The sequence below is a fragment of the Solenopsis invicta genome, chromosome 12 (genome assembly GCF_016802725.1).
Source record: "Solenopsis invicta isolate M01_SB chromosome 12, UNIL_Sinv_3.0, whole genome shotgun sequence".
NCBI lineage: Eukaryota > Metazoa > Arthropoda > Insecta > Hymenoptera > Formicidae > Solenopsis > Solenopsis invicta.
Genome location: NC_052675.1, coordinates 14422495 through 14446351, shown reverse-complemented (window position 1 = coordinate 14446351; position 23857 = coordinate 14422495). Strand labels below are relative to the sequence as shown.

The 23857-nt window shown below is 34.1% G+C and overlaps 1 protein-coding gene across 12 annotated transcripts in view; it reads right to left on the bottom strand.

The window, feature by feature from the left end:
• Positions 1-352: 352 nt before the first annotated feature.
• LOC105196933 (four and a half LIM domains protein 2) overlaps positions 353-23857 on the bottom strand; it is a 153913-nt gene continuing 130408 nt past the window's right edge. For 10 of the 12 annotated variants that reach the window (XM_011163096.3, XM_039455960.1, XM_011163097.3 and 7 more), the window contains 5 exons: positions 23224-23424; positions 21646-21820; positions 4757-4926; positions 3598-3784; positions 353-2745 (listed from right to left, as the gene is read on the bottom strand). In XM_011163096.3, the coding sequence (XP_011161398.1) occupies positions 2588-2745; positions 3598-3784; positions 4757-4926; positions 21646-21820; positions 23224-23424 (891 nt within the window). In that variant the 3' untranslated portion in view covers positions 353-2587. Of the gene's footprint in view, positions 2746-3597; positions 3785-4756; positions 4927-15649; positions 16340-21645; positions 21821-23223; positions 23425-23857 lie in introns of those variants that run through there. The other 2 variants (XM_011163100.3, XM_026137641.2) reach the window with 2 other exon arrangements.

Genomic DNA, 23857 nt, shown 5'->3' with positions numbered 1-23857 from the left:
TTTTTAATTTAATTTTTAAATTAAAAGTTTTACAACTAATGGCATCTTAGTTCTATTAAAAAATCTAATTCTATAAATAACAACAAAAGATTGGCTGTTTTCTTTAAATTATTTAATTTTTGAATTTTTGATAGTAAATAATCATTATTTTATAATGTATTAATATATTATATTAAATAGATATTAATTTGTTACATTTTTGTGTCAACGACATTTAACATTGAAAATACATAAATTTCGCTAATTATGAAATAAGTGAATTGGTGATTCACTATCATCGTGTTGCTCTAGCATTCTCAATTTTAAAAGAGTTTTTAATGATAATTAGGAGATGGCATAGAAAATCCCCGTGTAAATAATTACATTTATTTATTTATCAATTTTACAGTGTAACAGTGTATAGGATACGCTGAATATAGAATAATCTCTTTTTTTTTATCGTTTACTAATTAAGGCGATTAGTGTGTGTAAGTGACTCCGTCGGATAACATACATATTATATTATAGCACGTGTGTGACTCATATTGATTACGATTAACAATTCGAACAGTTCGTGGTCCGAAGTTGTCCCGTAGTTCCCTTGTTTGCGTGGACTCGGTTCGCGCGACGTTACACTTACCTTCGTTCGCGTTGTATAACAATAAATTTGATATTAAATATCTCGTAACGAAGTAAATTACTGTAAGTTAGTTCCCTTTTTTTCTTTACTCCTATGGTACTCGGTGCGGATAAGGCCACAATTAGTATTTCCGCGTGTGCGTCCGCCGCACACTCGTTCGCATGTATGTATATTTATATGTAGGTGTATATATTTATGTATACTTGTGTATATGCGTGTGCATATGTGTGGGTAGTCTTTGTCCCGTTTTTGTCCTATCCTTTTTTTCTCAATAAAACTCTTTTAATATGTTATTGCAAAAAATGTTCGCAGCATGCGTGTATGTGTCGTATATGTTTATCATGTGCATGTGTGTGCGCGCGTGTGTATGTGTGCTGCATGTGTGCGCGCGCGCGCGATTCAGACGGGACGATGATGGATCCCTACGACGTTGCGCGCCTATTTCTCTCGATGAACGAGAGAAAGGGAGAGAAAGGCCGAGAAGAGAAGAGAGCCGGGACATCGTGAAACACGTACATATTATTTATCGTATCCCCTTTTAAAAAATGAACTGATAAGTATAAAATGTTTCAATAAACTGATATTGTATCAGTGACTGGTGATATTTTATCAATTACTGATGCAATATCATTGGTTACTAATACAGCAAATCAGTTTTATTGAAACACTTTTTCTTAAGGGCTCCTCCGATTAAGGACACATGTACAGAAATCGAGAAGAATCTTATGAAAAAAATTTCATCCCGTCGATTCGTCAGGTGTTACAATAATTTTTTTTTTTTTTTCATAAAATCCCGATATAGATGTATATTGAGATTTTTAGAAAATGATATTTAGCAAACGAAAAATCTCGATAGGCCAATTTTCTCATTTCGCGATAAATTAATAGCCGGCATCGTACATTCGAACATTAGATGCGATAGGTGAATAGCATCCGTGTAAAGAAGGAAAAATATTGATGTGTCAATCGTGTAGATTAGAGTCGATGTGTGACGTGTACGTGTTAGACCGTCGTGAGTCTTTTCGCGCGAGTACGAGTCGAATAGAAACAACATCGCTATATGTATATCAAATTTTAGTGTGATTTTCATAAGAATATATATGTAGGACTCTCTCTTTGTGCGCACACGCGCGCTTATCTCTCTACCATTGTACAAAGCAAAAAAAAACGTTATTAATATTAGTAACATCACGAGAGCACGCGGAGCGCTTAGGCTTATTCATTATCCTAATCGACATGTCCATGTCAAGGACACGTTTTATACAGTAAGACGATTTGATTCTCTTCATCGAGCTCGCATTTTTTTCTTCCCTCCCGTTCGTGTCTCTTTCGCTCTTCGATGTCCCGACACGATGATCGAGTAGATCATTTTGAACACAGACGGATTCGCGTCGGTGTTCTCATAAATACACGTAGAATGAAAAAAAAAAAAAAAAATGATAAACTAATGTCGCTACGACTATGAAGCTAGAAACGATTCTCGCGTTCTCTCGCGCCGTCTTCCTTTCCGAACGATCAGTCGGCGATCGTGAAGTCACTGTGCCAGACCAAGAGGAGGACTTGGTCAGGGGGATTCTCGAGTTCTGCCATCCTCTGAAAGAAAGTCGGCGCGGAAAGTCTCGTCGAAACGCGTCGGTTATTCGTAACAAAAATGATCGCGGCGCTAATGCGAAGGTTCTGCTTTTTTCTTTTGTTTTCTTTTTTACATTTTTATTACGTCTCTCCCCGCGATCTCGTCTCTCGATGTGGCTCTGAGAAGTTCTCTATCGTCTGCGTGCGTCTCAAGTTCGAATTGTTGACGACGGGCAGTAAGATCGCGACGATGGATATTATTTATGGCGTGCAACAGAATCCACTTGACTATACGGATTCCGCGTCGGAAGTGCGTCTCGCTTCTCATCCTTTCTCTCCCTTCGTTCCTCCTCTATCGATCCCGTTGTCAATCTCGTCGTCGTGAAGCCGCGCGCTTTACATCAGCTTCATCTTGGCGCACTCGGGGCAGATGATGTCGTCACCGTCGGTGATGAAGCCACGTCCGACCAGCGAAGTTTTGCAGCCCGCGCAGATGAAGCAATCATTGTGCCAGTGCCTGTCCTCGAATGAGATGAAGCGAGTGCCACCGATACCTGCAAGTTAATTGATGCAAATGGCGTTCAGATTAAATTTAATTAATCTGTTATCAAAAAATAATGAGCGCATCATTAAATGCTCAATTATTATTATTATTGGGGAATGAAATTAATATAATTCATTAACCTGGATTCTTGAGAGGATTCAGTTTCTTAAGGATGTATAAGATATTTCCCAAAATTCAGAAAATGAAAAAATTATAGAACGTTTTATATTACATTTGAAATTAGTAGAAAAAATTTTGGCCAAGATTTTTTATTTGTTTAGAAAGTTATTTCAAGAAGTAGACATGGATCTAATGAAAATATAATTAATATTAAAATAATGAAATATCTGAATTTTTTTATTTAAATACTTTAAATATTCAAGACGATTTATGTTAAGTTTTACTGCTATGCAAAGATCAATTCTGTAAAATAAACAAAACTTATTTACAAAATAACTAAATAATCACAATAAAACCTTGTATAAATCATTTTCAATACTTAAAGCACTTACACAAAAAATTGAGATTTTTCTTAATGTTGTAAAAAATAATTTAATTTTTAATAATAACTTGAGTAAATAAACTATAAAATATGTTATTAAATATGTTATTAAATAAAAATATAATCTTATTCACACAACTTTCATATGTATATAGTTTATTTTAGATGTTAATATTAAACATATTTCTAAATTTTATTTATTTTGCAGGGACCCCATGTCCGATACATCCTTCAATTTTTCTAAACATTTTATTCTTTTCTTCTGTTTATTAGTTAATATTAATCGATCGGTTTCTTACTAAAAAATATTTCTTTTTAAATTAATAACTAACTAATATAACTGATAAAAATGATACGCACCGGTGATTGGCTTGGAGCAAGCGGTGCACCTCTTGGCGAAGAGCTCGCCGAAACATTCGGCGCAGTATGGTTTGTCGTCGCGCGACGTGAATCGTTGTCCCGCCAGGGAGTTATTGCAGTTGCTGCAGGTGAAGCAATCTCTGTGCCAAGGCTCGTTCTTATATGTCACGCCGCCGCTAGTGATGATCTGCAACGAAGAGTTCGCAATATTTTATGGAACAAGTCGTTTCATCGATCTCATTGCGGCGGGTTTCAATCGCATTTCTTAGACATTTAATGAAACTTATTTCTCAAGATTTTTCCTCGAAACACGATGCAAGGAAAATAAGCGGAAATATTAAATGTAGCAAAAATTGATTGACTATTCGAATAAAAATACGAGTTAAAAAAAAGATCGTAAGTAAAAGAATATGCATATTATGTCTATGTATATCATATACACTGAAACAAATTTTTTTATTATTAAATAAGTTATCTTTAGTATCATTTCTTATATTTAAATAAATAGTAACAAATATAAATTTTTTTTCATAAACTTATGAAATATTTTTATAAATAAAAATACCAGAAGTGATACTAAAATGAATACATTTACTTAATAAGGAAAACATTTGTTCAGTGTGCATTTTTTCAGTTATATAGAATGCAAAATATACACTGAAATAAAAAACGGGGAATATTGACGCAAGCAGTAATATCGACGCTATATACGTATGAGTGATCAAAGAGCCATTTGACAGATAATATTGAAGTTACATCATGCGCATCAATAGAAAAGAAACGAGTTCCAAAGATTGCGAAGTGACTGATGAAAAAGATTTATGGAAGAATGTTAAAAACATGCGGACATTTGAAAGTATATAGGATTCGTCGAAAGTGAAAGAACGTCTATATAATTCAATGATTGATACGTTTACATTATACGCATTAAATGAATACACTGTGTTCGCCGTTTCATTTAATGACCTGCGTAAAGCATCGATACGCATACAGCGACCGTATCGGCGAGTTTGTCGGATTGAGATTTATGATCTCGCTGTAAGATCCCGTTTTTGACCCCTCGCTTGTTACGCTCGACGAGCTTTTTGCGCGACACGCAATAAACGAACGCGAGACAAGATGCGGAGTAATCATTGATACAGAGAAAGGAGTGGCCCACCTTGTTGCACTTAACACACCGGGTGGCGAACTTATCCTCGTAACATCCGGCACAGTAAATCTCCTGCTCGCGCGGGATGAAGCTCTTCGTGCCGATCGGATTCTTGCAGACCACGCAGCAGAAGCACTTCTCGTGCCATTGTCTGGTCTTGTATTCCATCTTCTTGGTACCTGAAACACGCAATGATAAAACAAAGTTAGAAAATTTGTAAAAATAGTGCAATATTTAGACTATCGTAGAAAATAAACGACGATTATACTGAATAAGTAATAAATTATGTTAATAAAATTACATTATTTATTACTTTTCGTTTCCCCTAATAAAATGATTTAATTCTAAGTGGAAGAGAGAGAGAGACAGAGAGAGAGAAATTTATTCAAATTACTGTTATACGTTTAAAATATAAAGTGACAGTCCTATTTTTTTCCAATTCCTATTTTTCCTTATAATTTTATTTTCATTTTTACAGCACACAAAATTGCTCCTTTCTCTCTCTTCAATTCACATTTATTCAATGAGAACCTGACACTCGCTGATGATTACTTTGCAGATTGCGGGGAATCGTTGTGCAAAAATTCAAATCCAAGTCTAAAATAAATATCGCGGAGGTCGTTGGGCCGCGTTTTAGCGAGCGGTTGCGTGCGGCGACTGGCGGACTGCAATATTGCAAATCGCAGTCGCGTGCATCATCGCGTGTTTCGTCCGAGCACTCCGTCAGCCCTATGACAAAATAAATTTTTCGTGAATTTCTTCGCGAGCTCCCTATTGGGCACTCGTCTGTAAAAACACCCCTCGTTGCAAGCGAATTAGATCGATCCGCGGAATTTTCTCGCCCACGGTTTCGCGTTTCACCTCCTTTCGGACGTATAGAAAGCATCGCGTTCCCGTTTTGCTGCCGCGTATAGACGCGCGTCTTTCGCGATCCGCAATTAGCACGTACACAGGTGCAGACAGTCACATGGGAATAAGAACGGCCGGAAGACCGCACTGCGGTCTCGGGATTTTGATTGGCGAACCGCGTGATTGCGGTCTGTAATGAATTAGGAAATTTAAGTTATTGAGATGTATAATTTTGACTCTTATCCAGAAACGAAAGTGTTAATTTAAACGCGACTATATTAATAGAATATCTCCGTCATTAATCGCTTTAGTTTTTGATACTTTTTCAAAGTTGTATTTCTATATTTATGTACGTGAAGATAAAAATATCTCTGAATCGTCGAAACAGCCGCGGCAATCACGACTTCTTTCTAAAAATTACTTTGCTCGTCCTTCGCGAAATTCGTCGTAATCGTATAGTTAGGAACAACACGGTCTTGGTTACTTGTTTTCATTAAGATTAGGAATATTATGCGAGAAACGTGACGTTACATTGTCTAGCGGATGAGCTAGACAATGTATCGTCGGCTGGTTACGATCACGTTCCGGCCCGTAACTCGAGAAACAGGCAGATAACACCGAGGATCATTGACTAGGGAACGCAAATGTACTGTCTGTCGCTACTGACGTACTAATTGCGTACTTCAAGTTGAAATTTTTACACCATCTTGATATAATAACGCGGTAATTATAATGTCATTATAACGTATCATTTCGCACATGAAACATGACTATGAAATTACATGCCTTTCAGAAATCTTTACAGATAAATTTAAATTTAGAACAGAGTCTATTTAAATTAATACGTAACAATTACTCAACATTAAATTTTCTTTTGATATTTTAACTTTTTTTATGCTTTCAATTCTATGATTTAGTCAGTTATATGATGAGTCGCAAATTTCTTGTGAAACAAATATTTATTTTATTTATTTCTATCTTGAATTTTCATATACCACATTTTTTATTCTAATTAATTTTTAATAAGATACACGTTACACTACATAATTTTATTTTTTTCGTGTATTTGGTAAACTTTTTAAAAAAAAATTTATTAATAAAAAAAGTATACTATTTTAAAATTTTCGAAATGTGATGTATACATATTACGCGTGTAAAATCCAATGAATACGTAATTAAGTTTATTTCCACAGAATGAGGCGTAATAATGTGCGGTCATTCTTTTTTTTTCGTATTTTTTTATTTTTTCCGTCGCGTTCGACAGACCAGAAGACGAATTAACGTCTCTCTATTTCGAAAGGTGATCTTATGCCCGGCCAAATGGCACACTTAAATATGACATTAAGTACAATAGCGTGTCTCGTGAATCATCGGCTCAATTCTAAATGTTTATGACATAGAATCACGTCTGAGAGATGACCGTCTCTCGATGACGATCGAAATGCTCGTTTCACTATAAAAATACTCGTGTCTCAACTCCGATTCTTTTCTCTTCGAAAATAGGGATTTCGGAGCAGAATATATGCCACATAATAAATCGCGACTTTGTTAAAACTAGCTCTAACAATAAGTGTTCTCCTTGACTGAGCTCTTCAATGCGTCTGAAGAACACTCATTATCCTATCGAAAATAGCGACTGAATTATCGCCGACTGAATTATCGCATATCGACGTGAGTGCCGATAACCGTTTCCATCATCGCCGATATAGATGTGATTAATGAACGGGGCGCAATATCTGTTCAATACCAGCTCATTAATCATCGCGGAGTGATTCGTTAAATTATGTATTCTTAAATGAGCACTCCATCAAATTTTGTTCTATCTAGGTTTCCAATTATAACTGCATTGCTGTCTATAAATTGCTAATTATGCAATCCATTACAGCAATTAACTCAATCAAATGTACATACAGTAATTATATCATACTAATAATTTTAAGACGGAATCGAAATATTTAAGCAAAATCCAATTTATTCAACCATTTCTGAGATTTTATTATATTACAAATAGATAAAGTGACATATCGACGTGTATGAAATTACCTTTTGTTTTATTAAAGAATATATTCACATCCTATTAAAGTTAAATTTGACTTGTAGATTTAGTAGAATATCTATGATGTTCAAAATGAATGTGTGACATTCTCAATTCTTCAATTTTATAGCTTTTATATTCATGTTTTTTCTTTTAATAAGTATCTGTATGTTATTTTAAAAAGATATATGCAAATTTGAGATTTATGTTCTTACAAGCATTTACATCCAGAGAAATACTATGTTTAAATTAAAGAAATCGTTTCTTTAAATTGATTTTTTTTTTCAAGTTGAAGTAATATAGTACTTTTGAGGTAATTTAAAAATTTGATTTCAAGAAATGAAACATTATTAGCCTTTCTTTAAAGTAAATAATCCATTTGTTCAAATTATTTGTCTAATTTAAATAAATAACTTTTTAATTCAAAGAAGGTATTGACAGAAATGTAAGAAATAATTTAGTTGTTCTGGTCAAGATTTGCGTTGCACAACTAAACTATTTCTTTAATTCTAATAAAAAGGAACAATTAAGAAATTTTTCTTTAACAATGCACAAATTTTTTTGATTCAAACAAATATTTTTTTTTAATCGAAGAAACTTTTCTCCGAATGTATACGTCAATTTTCAAAAGCGTTTATTTTATATTTTGATGCTTTTCAACACGTACTAAAGATGGACATTTTGATATCCATGTATCTTTCGCCGAGAGACGCGCCGACTCCTGGACCACTATGACTCAAGTGGAGATTCGTGACGTCACGTCAGCCAGGCAATACCTCCGTATATGTATAAAGCTGATGGCCCAAGGCCGATGTGGTAATCTTATGCGCGTCGTGGTAATCTTATGCGCGTCGCGCTGTAATCCGCGTGTTATTCGCGCTACGAACGGCGCGTATACGTTAAAAATTGGATATGTATATATCCATCATCAACATCAAAGCGTTTATATACAGTCACCAGTGTGTGACAAATATCCTTTTATACATATAATCTTATCATTATATATCTCTTTAATTTTTTAAGACATGGCTGATGTTTGAGAAACAATGAATGATATTTTATCCGCAAATTTTTTGAATAAATAATTTAAATAAATTTTTTACAAAAACTGGTCTCGGAATTTGTGTGGATATAGAATAACATAATGCTCGAGGCATTTAAGTATAATTGGTATACACGCGGAGAGACTTTATTCTCAAAATTATGATAGTCAGAACAATTTGCACTTTGAAGAATCTTACATTATTGAAGAATCTAACAATATAATTTTAATGAAATTTAATGAAATTTTAATAAAAATTTTACTGAATTTTACTAAAACTGTAGTAAGTCCATGTCCCACGATTATCACAATTTTAACGATAAATTCTAAGAGAAAATTCTTTCCATTCAGTGATATGATGTTTAATATAACAGTTGCTATATTTCAAGATATAAAGCAATTCATGCTTCTCGACATGACACGTGTTAACCGTATGGAATCGTACCTCGTTTACAGGCACGAGAGATGCGCTTTAAAACCTACTTAAGAAGTGTCATTCACGCTCTTAAATGACCTGTTCGTTCGTCACGGTAATGAAGCATCTTCCCAGCGCCGCCGTGACGATGAAGATTTTTTCGATTAGCGCGGATACTTTCAAACGCCATTTGAAACTCATCCTCCTAAGCCTTTTCTTAACGCAGTATCGCGATTCTTATAATGTTTTGTTGCGACATTAACGCGAGCTGTACGGGATATCTCAAAGTACTAGATGTCCATTTAACTCATTTCTTTAGCAATAGAAATCAATTGAAAGCCAGTTCCTCTATTGGCCGGAATAAACAATTCAATAGAAACAGTATCTATTTCTGTAACTGTGGGTACCATCGTTAATTATTTAATGATCATTTGTCGTTTCTTCTACATCCGTCGATCGTTAACATGGTGATTTACACGGATTTTATAATTATCACACGTGAAATTGGTAACGCGTCTCCCACCCTCCTCTAAGCCGACTCTATCTCGAAGGCGGAAGCTGCCTTCTCTTTCCTACGTCAGGTCTAAATATAATTCAACGAGAAGCAGAAGCTGTCTTGCGGGCGGTCCTAAAATTCCCTGACCCAGGCAAACTCTGTTCGCTGAACGCACGAAAAGCAACGATCAAAGTGAAACTGCTTGTCCCAGGCCGAAATCATTTACAATTAAAATTTGCTTCTGCTTTATTTTTATTTCTGCGACGTATCTCCTCGACATATAAATGTTACTTATTCATAAATACATTTATATTTCTATGAACAAAGCAAGAAATCTCAATTGCCATTACTCTTCTTCGATTTTAATTAACTCTGCTACACTGAAGAAAAATTATTGACCAAATTCAACATGATTAAATTTCTTCAGTTGAAGTATTTATGTATTTAACTTAAGTACATACATAAAATATTTGAACTTTAGGTATTTATATATTTTACATAAATACTTGAAGAAATTTAATCAAGTTAACAATTTTTTTCTCAGTAAAGGCATCGGAAAAAAAAATAAAAATATTGATTCTAAAATACTGAAATTTTTCATATTTATAAAATCTTTTTGAGTAAAATCAGTAAAATTCTTTTTTCAATAACAATAAGATGCTGCGATCTCTATAAAGTTAATTAAACTATACTGAAATACGACTAAATTCGTAATTGAATATTGCATTCTTATAATGTAAATGAAACACGCACAAATTTCACGTAAGAGGTCAGACTTGCGGAAGAGATCGCAACTCGATAATGACGTTTGGTTGAAGCCACCGATTGACATGCAAGTACGGACAATGTATCGACGGCACGATCTGTGCCGTTACGCAGCGATTGATGATATCATTCATATTAATACGCCGATATTGAGACTCTTATCCGAATGGAATCATGTTTTCGATGATATGCGATTTTGATAATCCGACACGTATAATTGCATCGATCGCCAACGTTTTTTTCCGTTTCACCTCGGTTCACCGGTGCATCGATCCTTTTTTTTTTTACCACCTCAACGGTGAAACGTATACAAACAGGACGGTTCTTTACAAACTGCACGGTTATTCGCTCCTCTCGGAATACGTACAGTGATGTATGTTAAAAGTTATGGCAGAGCGCGCACGATCGAAACGGGTTGCATAATTCTTTTTTTTTCTCATCGTGGAACCTTAAACACGCAGTCGTCGACGTAGCTTTTTCATCGTGCTAAAGCGAATTCCAAGATATTTCACAACGATTTTTACGTCAATCATCGTGTTACGATCGCTGACAACGTCCGATTACGTATTTGAGCGTACATGTTCTGGTGTGTGAGAACACCTGTGCACTTTTAAACGTGTACGTAATTAAAAATGATATCCTCCAATAACTTTCGTCGTTAAAACTTCCAATGTTTGCCAATTTAACGGTGCAGGATGAAATAATTCTAATTGCTAATTGATTCTCCTTTATGAATTAGAAATTAATCGCGGGTTTGTTTCCCTTGAAATTATCCGTTTGGTTTGATTAAAACTGTGACAAAATGAGCATGCGATTCAATATATTAAACCGCAGCGTACACGTGCTGAGACTATCTCGACGTTTACGATGTCGTGAGTCACGTTCGCAATAAAATCAATCATAGATATGCGAGCTCGCACAATCGTCGTATAAACCTGCCCGCCTATGCAGAGTGTCCAAGGTTTCCACGCACTTCCCTCTGTTTAGCAATCTTTCGATTATTTTGGAGTTAAAGTTTTATAAGTGATTAACAGTTCGCGAAAATTCAAAAAAATCTTGGAAGATATAAGCAAAACTTGAGATATAAAGCTCGTGGAGTAATAAAATTTATATTATTCAACTTCAATATTTAATTTTGACTTTCTTTCAAGAAAATTTTAATTATGAAATTAATTAAAAAAGTGTTTAAGCTTAAATGATATTTTATGAAAAGGAGATAAATGTTAAAATGTTGTGTTCTTAATTCGTTTTATACCTTTTTTTACAATAAGAAAGTTATATTTAATATCGAACATGGTTGCATGTATTTAATTACATGAAATAATTTGTGAAGAAGAAAGATATTCAAATTTTCAACCAAGTATAATTTTGTAAAAAAAGGCACGATAGAAGAAAAGGCTTTGTCTATCAACATACGAATAAACAATTTGGTTCAGCTAGCGCAAAATTGACATACACTTTTGTAATGACACAGTGCAGTGCTACTTGAATATAAATGTCTTCACAGAAGAGAGATTAAATGCAAATCGATTGAATGTCATTATCATATTTTAGTCACCTACGTGACCATAATGTGTTTCCGCATTTTCACATAATTAGCACATCTGATACCGTTCGTTATAATCTATATTTAACGCAATTACAAGCAATATTAAATGCAATACTAATAATATGAATTTATATACTTAAATTTTACAAGAGTAAAATTAGATATCTTTATGCGCGAATAAATTATTTTTATAAAAATACGAGAGTCATTTTATAAACCTGTAATACAATCGTAAAGAAATTTTTTTTTATTCTTACGAAATCTATTATGCCCATCGAATAAAATTATTCTTTCCTAACTGTTTTTCAAGATTTATTCCGCCTTATCGAACTTATTCGTTCGAAAACTGACAAGTTATTTTTACGAATGACTCTCGCGCGCCTGTATCGCTATATTGATGATGATACTATTGAGTGGCTGATTTGAATAACCATATTTGTCAGTTACACCTTCGTAATCGCGTGTGATTAAATTAAGAGAATATCGGACACGTAGTGCAGCATTTGCGTTGTATAATCGAGATTTTCTTGATCTCCGCGTGCTGCGATTCCGTGCAAATATTTGTCAGACTTCAAGCGCAACCATGCAAGCCCACACGCGCGGACGTACACGGCGACGAAGAAGACTCACTGGTAATCTTCCGTGCGGGCATTATCATCGACGATAACAAGGAGGGGGCCGATAATTGCAGAACAAACGCATTAGTGTCGAAGTAAACTAAATCGCGCGGGAAAAGGTCGAGCTGATGCGCCGCATCGATTCGATGCCTGTTCGTTCGGGAATTGTAACTTTGCATCAGGTGGCAATTAGCAATTAGATAGCCGAATGCACTGTATACAAGTGGGTAACTGCGCGCACTGGTGTTTCCTGATAAGGTCACGCTCGAGGTTCTCCATCTCCCTCTCTCTTTCTCTCTCTCCCTTTCCTTTCCTTTTTCTTTCTCCATATACGTTGCGGTATCACGTCCGACACATCGGTTTTGGTGCACCAGCTGGTTTCCTCGATTTTAGGAGAATTTTGAAAATGGGCCCTTATCATACTTGCCTTACACCCATTTTGCAACGCGAGAACAATAAGAGATTCTTTGAATCTTGTTGATTGCACCAAAGATGAAAATTTTAATGGCGTGTACAAGTGTCATTCTCTTTAATATTCAACATGCTTGATCATACACGTATTTCAAATTATTGCATGATTCTAATTATATGGAGAAAATTTTCTCATAAATTTACCCTGAAAATTATGGTAATCGGACGACATTTCAAAGAATTTTATGCGATTTTCTCTAATTTATTATAATAATTTTTACTGCATATATTTTATATTTTAACACTATAAAATATAAAATATTTTTGATTATTTTTTACTAAAATGTATAATGAAATTTCAATGATTTTGTGAATTATGATTCAGAGGTTCCAGATTTGAATTCTATTAGAATAAGCTACTAAAATGTTCTTCAAAAGATTATACATATATAATATTAAATACACAAATTTCTTTTGTATAAAAATATATTATTTATATAAAAAAATTTTGTCTTGAATTGTAAAATGTTTACCTTAGAACATTTTACAATGCTGCATAGTAATTTTTATTAAGTAGTTTAAAGAATGTATATTTCAAAGCTCGTTATCATTATTCATTATTCATAATATTTGATAGGTTAAATATAATGAAAAATTCTCTTCGTTTATTAAAATTAAATACAATTTTAATTAATTGAATAAGTCTTTTGCTTTAATGACTGTGACTAATGCTCTAACAATTCTGTACGATATATGTCTAATATATGTCCACGATATATGTATTGCTAAAAAGATTCATAACACTTATATTTGCATCTATTTGCCGTTGCATTATGACAGTACGTTATATGAATATTGCATGTTAATAATATTTGTAATATAAAACCGCTCGTTTCAAATGACGTTCTTAGGAAACTAAGAAAGTTGATGATATTCTTTATTGCAAAATAAAACACTCTAAAACATAAAGAAGAATCATTATTCCATTAAATAAATTGTTTTAGTTCTTTCTTCTTATTATTGCAAACTCGAAGTAAGAATGTATGCCAAAGATAAAATCGAGATATTTACACTATATTAATACTAGGTAATAAAAGCTAATTTATGTCGACACTGCATAATCCGCTTTTGAGACGAGCGGTTGTCACAGTCATCACCCGAGACTATTTTTCTCGGGTCTCCGTTCCGACATTCCTTGCCGAGACAGCATTTGAACTTAGGATCACCCACCATAGGGAACATGGTCAAGATCGCGATATCTCCGACCTTCCTCTTCGCCATTCTTTCCTCGTCCGTTTCATCTATAGGCGTTCCTTACGCCATGCATTCAACAAGTGTTTATTCTGTATAAATCGATTTTTGTATGGTGATATGTGATATCTTCCATTGCAGTTGAATCTTTCTATCGAAACGTTTGTGCAAACAAACATGCGTGCATTCACCGACTACACAAAACGCGAAATAAAACTTTTACGTGTCTCTTTACATAGCGTATTGCGATGTTTGCGATTAGATCTGATCAAGCAATTATGATTAATGATATCGAGATGAATTTACGCGAGCCATAAATTCATTGTGAATACTTAATAATCATAATTGATAATTATCATTGATAATCATTGATATAATTATTTTTGTTAAAATAATTATGTTTAAATTAGGCGCTTTTGTTTCAACTAAATTGTCATTTCAATTTCAATTATAAATTTAATCCTTCTATCTTGACAAGCATCTAAAAAGGATCGAGTTCATTAAAATGCAAAATAAATCAGAGAAGAAAGGGGATAAAAAACCCAATGTGCTGAATAATCGAACGTGGATTACATTAGTTTGATTAGAATATTTATATTGCAGTCACGTTACGAGACTCAAGGATTTCGCATATTGCGAGCTTCGGTCATCGATAGAATTGTGCGAATTATAATTATACTATTTAACACACCCTGTTTTCCTACACAGAATTGCACAGAACTTGAATTTCGTTAATAGAATTTTGTCTACTTTGAAAACAACTATTTTATATACTTGAATTTATATAACTTTGAATTATTTTAAAGTTAGAGGAACATGAAGATTTTTTAACAAATTAACACAGAGAGAAAAAAATGGTTACACTTACAAAAAATTAATTCATAATTATTTTAGGTGTCAATTATATATTTACAATTGTTTTAACCAAATAAATTATGGACATCAGCTATTATTACTACGTAAATTACTACGTAAGTAAATGTCAAGAAATAATTATATTCACTATAATTATAATTGCATTTATTGTTTAAAAATCACCATCATTTATATCTTTCATCATCAATATAAAGAAACTTAATATTTTATTCTATTAATATTTGAAATTATCATTCAATTTCTAGTAAAAGTTTTTCATAGTTGGTAGAACTGTAAACACAAAGTTATTATTACTAAGGTTATAAAAATAAAGCTCTTAGCCATAATTATTTTACCACGCAATTATAGTCACAAATACCAGATACTTTTCTCTCAGCGAAGCTCCCGATGTCAAGAATGGCGAATAATGACTTCAGTAGAAATTTATTATTAAGAAAACGCGAATTTATTTTTCCGTCACTGTAAACTCAAAGCAAGAGTGTATATGGCAAATATGGTCGCGATATTTATACTATGATAATATTAATAAATGCTAATTTCTATCAACACTGCGATAGAATCCGTGTTTCGAGACGAACGATCGTCGCGACCGTCACCTGGGTCTGCTTTCTTCGGGTCTCCGATCAGACAGTATTTGCCCAGGCAGCATCTGAAGGTAGGATCACCCTCCAGGGAGAACATGCTGAAGATCGCGACATCTTCATCCTTCTCTTTCGCCCTTCTGATTCTCTCCTCACCCACCGTCTTCGTTTGCAGGTGCAGTTTGCTTGACAGCCGCTCACTTAACGCGTCGGTGGCCATGTTTTCCCCTCGAAAATGTTTATACAAACAAACACGCGTGCATTCACCGGCTGTCGCGGAGTTTACGCGAACTCGCAAGAAACAGAACTTTTGCGCGCCTCTTTTGGCGCCCCGCGACGACCGCGATTGGAACCTGACCACCGTTTATAATTGAACGACGTCGAGACAAATTTACGCGAGACAGTCGCGAATCAATTACATTTACTTTTAGAATTAGAATTTGTTAAAAAATTAGATGCCTGTTAACCAGTTCGTCCGAACTGTCATTTCGGACTATAAACGTGATTTATTTTAACTTGACGAGTATCCGAAAAAAAAATCGAGTTAATTAAGATGCGAAGTAAATCGCGAGAGAAGGGAGGAGAGGGAAAACCGTAACCCGATGAGCCAAATAATCGAACGTGGAGAATCGAGCGTGCGATTGGGCCGAGGTCTTACGAGCCACTGAAGGCAGACCGCTCTTCGGCTCTCGCTGGAGTCACCGTTGCGGGCAGGCGCAACGTGTGTTACCGTGTGATAACTTGGCTGTTATATAGCCAACGCGAGAGGCATTCCACCATCTCGTCGGTTGGTGCCCGATTATATCTGGACACGCGCCTCCAGATTTCGAACGAATCAAAGACGCACCGTGAAGATCCTCGGTTCTGGCCCACTCACCTTTTCAGCTGGGAAAAATTTACGTAAGGCACTCTTTTCGAATTGTATCGTGCTATTTTTAGTAGCACGAAATAATCCACATATTTCCATAATAAAATAAAATAAAGCCGTTATAAAGCAAAATGAAATGAATAACTAATTTAAGTATTTCCTAATAAATTTTCGCTTAATACCGTGCACATTTCCTTTTCGATTAGGATATTCCTAACGCAGTCACGTTACGAGTTTCTCAAGGATTTTGTATATTGCGAACTTTGATCATCAGCGAAAACGCGAACTGTGTGAAATTACATCCACTTAACGCGATGCTTTTATACACAAAAAAATGTGTAAAATTTCGACTTTAATTTTAATGATGGATTTTTGTCTAATTTCAAATCGATTTTTTACAATATATTGTTATAGCTCTAATAACTTTAAAGTTACAGCGACTGAATGTGAAGATTCTTCGGTAAATTAAGGCTCGGCTCTCTCGCGGTGAAATATTGTTTATATGATGTCAGAGGCGAGAAATAACGTGCATTAAATTATTTTTTACGTGTAGCCTTATTTTGTAGTTTTACCTCAAAAATATTATTAATTATCGTAGTCCTAAAACCCAAATATGCGGCAGACTTCTGTGCAATATATCACGTAGAAGGGTGAATTAATTCTTGAAATAATGATAGGTACATTTTTCATCTGTTAAAAATCTGTCACGTATGGCAACGTTAACAGCTGATAAATGCATCATTATTTCAAGAATTAATTTACGCTTCTACGTGACATACATGTATCAGATAGAAGTCTTAGTTCATCGCCTATATTTTATAGGATATGTTTAACAACAAATTACAATATTTTTGAGGAAAAACTACAAAATAAAGCTGCACGTAGAAAATAATTTAATGCATGTTATTTGTCGCTTCTGACATCATACATAATATCGCACCGCGAGAGAGCAATTAATCTTTCAGTATCAAGAATATCAAGATAATCAATTTTTTTAATTGAAGAAATACAGATTCATTTTCTTCTTAGATTGATTTATATGCGTCGTTCCACATGACTACTCTATTAAAATTTAACGTTTGTCACAGTGCATGACAAAGTATGAAGAAAAGATATTTGAAATCTTTAATGTAAATCTCTTGGCAACTTGTACATTTTTGGGGGGAATAATATATTAAACAGCTATAGAAAAGGAAATATTCCCTTAAACAATTTTGCAAATAGGAATAAGTGCATGGCATTTAATATATAGATCTTTTTGATTGTCGATTACTATTCATGAACTGTTATTCACATTTCGTTAAATTAAGGTGCCCGAAGATTTATTTGCGGACATCGAATGATTAATGATTCGTAATTTCTGGTTTAACTACTTGTCTAGGAAGGTTAACTACTTGTTCCACGTGACTATGCACATAAGGGTTCGTAAGTGACTCTCTTCAATTTATTCTTCAATCGCGGCATCGGAAGAGAAGCACGATGGAAACAGATATATGCATAGAGAAAACGGGAAATCTCGAGATCGCATGTTCGCGGTATCATGAATTCGATCGGAAATTATTAACGATTTCAAAGATTGATACGTAACTTGTGAGATGTCCGTATACGGATACACGCTGGTACCAAATCATTCGCGTCGACATTTTCTTCGATTGACCCCGACTTAGCTAATCCTTTTTATCTGTCAGAAGCTAAATTGGAATTCGTCCCGACTCCCACGCCATCTGACCTTCCTCAATGTGTCACGCAAATTATTTCTAACGAACGACTGTGCTGTGAGAACAATGCGAGCTGGATTCTGATGATAAAGTGCACGAGAATATTATTAGAGCGCAGTGCGTCACAAATTTCGAAAGTAAGTAGAGGAAGAAAGTGAAGGAAAGTTACCAATACTAACATACCACTTTGTTTTTGAATAATATTTCTTAACCAAAAGTTAAAAATAAAACTTTGAAAATACAAATACAAACTAGAAAGTGTCTTTTATCAGATGCAATAGCAGTTTTTATAATATTGTTTTTATAATATTATTTTATATTAATTTTTGCAACGCAATCCAAAAAGAGCGTCTGAGAAATTGAGCCTCAAAACTGGCACTCTAGGTAGTAATAGCAGAATTTAGACATGACTCCATAGGGGAGTTAGTTAACTAAAATAAATTAATAAAATAAATTGTTAAATTGATAAAATGAGAGATAAAATATATTTGTATGTATTAAACAACAAAGTTTAAATTGAACTCTCTCACTTTGTATATTAATATGTCGGTAAAAATTATAATTTACAACATTTCTTCGAAATCACATTAACTGTTTGGTTGTTGAGATTTACGCTTCTTGAATCTTCTATCTCAATCCAGAAATTTTTCTCTCTTTTTTTTTGTTTTATCGAAATTTTCACTTCGCATTCTTTTAAGTGCTTGTATATTCAAATTGTCATCTATTCACATAATATAGAAGGCAAGAATTTCTCTCGTCTCTTTTATCTCATCGGTATCAAGATGCATAAGTCAACACACTTTGAATGCTTAGATATTGACATTACATCTTAGCTATCTCGGGTGAAACGACATTTGCGCTATTCATTCTTTCTATAGTATTTTTTAAGTATCTCGTAATCTTTCGAATGGATCGCGGTGTGAACTGTATTATAATATAGGTCATCGGTCTCGTGATACCCATGGCTGAAGGTTGTGCGCACTTTAAGCAAACTTTGAGCAACAAAGAGGATATAGTGATTATCATTGCGAATAACGACCGGTTTATCTTGGAAAAAGGTCAATCTTCACGGTTGACCCACTTGTGTGCGCGTTTCGATTTCGCATTAGATACACCGGAAAGATTGTCATTCGATAAACTTCATTAATTTATGATACAATTTGTTTTTCATTGTAAGAATTAAAGAAAGAGCTGTTATACAGTTCAAGAAATAAAACCAAAACGAATCATTTCTTTTAGTTTTTTGAACATTGAATTTAAATCCAGTTTCCAAATTGTATTACGTCGCAATTTTCCAAAAATTTACAGTTAAATTCGCAAAAAGCTGTTTTCGCATATTTTATATGAATAAGATATACATGGTTAAATATAGGGTCCGTGGAAAAAAAAACACTGTGAATTCCAACATTGACAATTTACAGCTTTAAATTATTTTTCATCAAATTTAAGGATTTTTTAAATCGTTGAATACAAATTTGATGTCAAAATTTTTCAAAAATTTGAAATAAATTCAATATAACAGATATCAAAATTCAAAATATGAATTTTGGCAAAAAGTGTGAGTCTTTCATGATACTGAATACTAATCTAACATTGACGAATTCAAAATGGTAAAATTAATATAGTCGATAAAAATTAAATCATGTTTGAATTTGAACAAAAAATCACATATTTTTCACATATGCCCATATTTAATCATGAATATCTTGTTAATCATATAATCGATACAAAATATTCCTTTTAAAGGTTGAAAGTGCTAACAATATTCTTAATTTTGATTGCAATAAAATTGATTGCTTTTCCAGCATGTCGTATAATTATGATACGACAAACTAAAATAATCCTAAAAATAGTTGCTTTTTGCAATTTTAATTGTAAATTTCTCAAAATTGTGACGCAATTTAGAAACCGGATTCGCATTCAGCATCCAAAGATGTAAAAGAATAATTTGATTCTGGTATAAAAAAAGTCATTTTTATTGAATTGTGTATATTTTTTGTTAATGTTATCAAGATTTTCATAAAATCAATTCTGCACTATGATTCCTATTTATAAAAGTTTTTGCAAACACAAAGAAAAAACTTTAAATAAGAAATAATCAAAGAGATAGAATTAATACATTAATTTATAAAATCCAAACAACTTAACTCGCTGCAAGTTAAGCACTCCCACCGCCTACTTATCGGGCTCATTGACTGTCATTCATTCTGATAGACGGAAAAGAGCTTTACGTAAAAAGACCGCTTGCTTCGAGCTCGATCTATGAAAGAAGCTATTTGAAGAAGCCATTTGAAGAAGTCGGACAGAATCTCTGAGTACGAGAGAAAGGTAAATGCAACTTAATTAAGATGTTTATGCAAAACGATTTAATGCTATTAGAGAGCTGGCGAATTAGATATAACATGACGTACTCAATCTCAAAACGGCTCACAATAATTGGCCGGTGTCTGGTGCCCGAGCCTTGACTCAGTTACCTTAATAAGAAACGCCGAATGCAAGATCTATCGGTTTTTTCTTTCTCTCTCGGTCGTTCGCGCTCGTACCTGACACCATGAATCACTGTCGGGCAACGATTCGCCGGCGATCGATCAAGAACAGGTGTTAACGCGGTCGTAGGTGGAAATTACTAGGAGATTTGTTTCTGATGCGACCTTTCATTGTACGCCATAACTGTTACTTCGTATTTGTCTCTCTCTCACTTCGTAAATTATACTCTTCTCACGTTCGCTTCATGATATTATCGTTGATGTGGTCATCCAGACATAACAGAGATAGCCGGTTAATCGAAACGTTTATCATTTATATTTATCGACTGCGTTGGCTGCGTTGCACATCGGATCGATTGTGTATTTATATTTTTTTACGTTTCAACTTCTTTTTGCACTTCAAGCGCTTTTAGAAAGCATCTCAGCTTCATTAAAATCTAACGATTCTATAAATTTGTCAAAAATTTGTTATGCAATGCGGTAAATTACAATGGCTGCACTATCGTAACAATTTTTCGGAATATACTTGTTTTAATTTTCTATTTTTCTTACTTTCACTTGAAATGTGAAAAAAGATGGAGACGAAAACGAAATATTTTCATTCGTTGCGACAAATATAACAAACATTTTTTTTCGTTCAATAATAAAATTATCCTCTTAGCATCCAAGTGCAAATCTCGCAAAGCTTTGTGCGATTTTAATACAAATCTTGCATTATTAAAAAAAAAAAAAAAAAAAAAAGATGGCAACTACATTCCCGCATTTTTCACCGTTCGCGTGGATGCTATAAGTAGCTATAAATAATTGTAATAACTGCGTCAAACATAAATAAATCATGAGCGTATTTACATCTGAAAGACCAGATCGAAGTCCCGTGTGACATTTTAAGGATCTCTTCGTCATAAGAAAAATTAGCTAAAGTAACGAGACATTACGTACCAGCACGGAAGATCTCGCCGCATCCATCGCAACGGCTAGCGAATTGGGCGTCGTAGCAATTGCCGCAGTAGATCTTGTCCACCTTGCTACCGAACTGTTTGTCCACCAAGGACACTCTGCACCTGTTGCAGAGGAAGCAGGCCTCATGCCAGTGCTTATCCTTGTACGACAGATCCTGAAAATGACATCAACACGCACGTTAACCTTTATCAATTTATATTCTCCTCTTTCTCTTACTTTATGTAATTTTACTTTTTACTTCTGTAATTTGGAAATAGCTATTACGTAATTATTTCATCAAATGCATTCAATGTCGAAAAATTACGAGCTTGTTTACAAAGGGATGTAAAAGTGATTCATATAAGGAGATTCAAAATATTTATCTTGGCAAAAGTCTGATAAAATCGCACGATTTTTATCGGGAATGCGATTAGCGTATTAAATTGTGTGCTATAGAAGGATTTAACTCTAATTACTATTTGCTCTGAAATTTCTTTAACTGGTTCCAGTGTATTCAGACAAAACTTTGAATTAATGTATCTTTGCTTAAAGGTAATTAAATGATTCTTTCATTTTGAGATAAAAATTCGAGAAATAAGATTATGTAACTCAAAATATAAAGTTGTGAAAAACATTTGTTTTACAACGCTATTCGGAGATTTATTGGGTAATCGAAAGAAAAAAAATCCGAGCCCACTGGACCCGCGAACACCAGTTAGGATTAATTAATCTTTCGCAAGCGGCATTGTGCGCGTATCGTATTTAAATAATTTCTGGAAACCGTTGCGGATGCTGAGATCACGGGAATTATTAATCGTACGAATTACGTAATTCCGCGTGGTGATGATGATCGCGAGGAAAATAACTTCACTTCTTCGCTTTCCCACCACAGGTCGATGATTTTTGCGCGTAGGAGCGAACGAAATGTTACAATAAAGGCGACCGCGCGCGGGAAAGAAAGAGAGCGGAAATCGGTGCTTGAAGCCGATACACGGACAGCCGGCACCTGCATCATCGCTTCTATTTCTAGAAGTGAGTAAGTCAACGCCCATGCCTTTCCATCTATTGACACCGGGTCTCGTAATCATTCGACGGCCGCTAATTACGCCTTTAGGCTGTACGACGAACGGAGTAATTTATTGCTCGTTATACGCATCGAAGTGCGTAACCTAGCTCAAGAACACTCGAGAAGGACAATTGCGTAGACAATTCTGAATTTAGCATATCTTTGACATACAATACTCAAACATGTAATTTTTAAGTCATGCGTTATCACGTTCTAATATAAGTTACGATTTAAAATCGTTTAATATCGAATGACGAGCTTTGTTTTTCAAATTGATATTGAGATTAGGAAAGACTAATATCCGATAAAAGTTTTGAAAGTTTCTTTTTCTTTTGATAAATGAATATATGTATCTGAGCACATTAATACGCATATGACAAGATAGATCGAGTGGGAGATAAAAATGAAATAATGAAAGTTGATTCAAAATCGAATATCGATAATTAGAAATTCTCGAGCTATTTGCACACCTTCACATATAAAATATTATTTTCAATTTATAATATAAATACCTTGGAGTCAATGCCGATGATTTTGTTGCATTCCTCGCAGCCATTGGCAAAAACGCTTTCGTAGCACTTAATGCAGTAAGGGTGCTCGTCTCTGAGAACGTAACGTTGTCCTGTCAGGGATTCGTCGCACTGCCAGCAACAGAAGTGGCCGCTGTGCCAGTCCTTGTTCATCGCCTTTGTGTACTCGCCACTGAAAATCAACTGCAATGCGAATACCGCGTTTAGAATTCTTGACACTCTTGGAGAATCGTCTCGGAGCTTTTACATCAATGTGACTTTGTATCAAAGCTATTTGAACTAGTTTCAACTAATTCTAAGTCAAATCTTATGAGATGTTCGTCAAACTAGAAAATCATAAGGAGCTATGCATGATATATTGAAATTAAATTTTTTTCAAAATATCAAATACTCTTTTTTTTTTTTTTTAATAAAATGTGTGTCGAAAATATGTTTCTTTTAAAAGAAAACTATAAGACCCAGTCACAAAACTTTAAAACAGATTAATTGAAGATAGTAAAACGTTGGTAACAAATTTCAAAAATTTTATATATATTGAAAAACAATATAAAAATACTTAGCCTCTTATGATTTTTATTCTACATTGCATATGAGTAAATGAAAGAAAAAAGTAAGA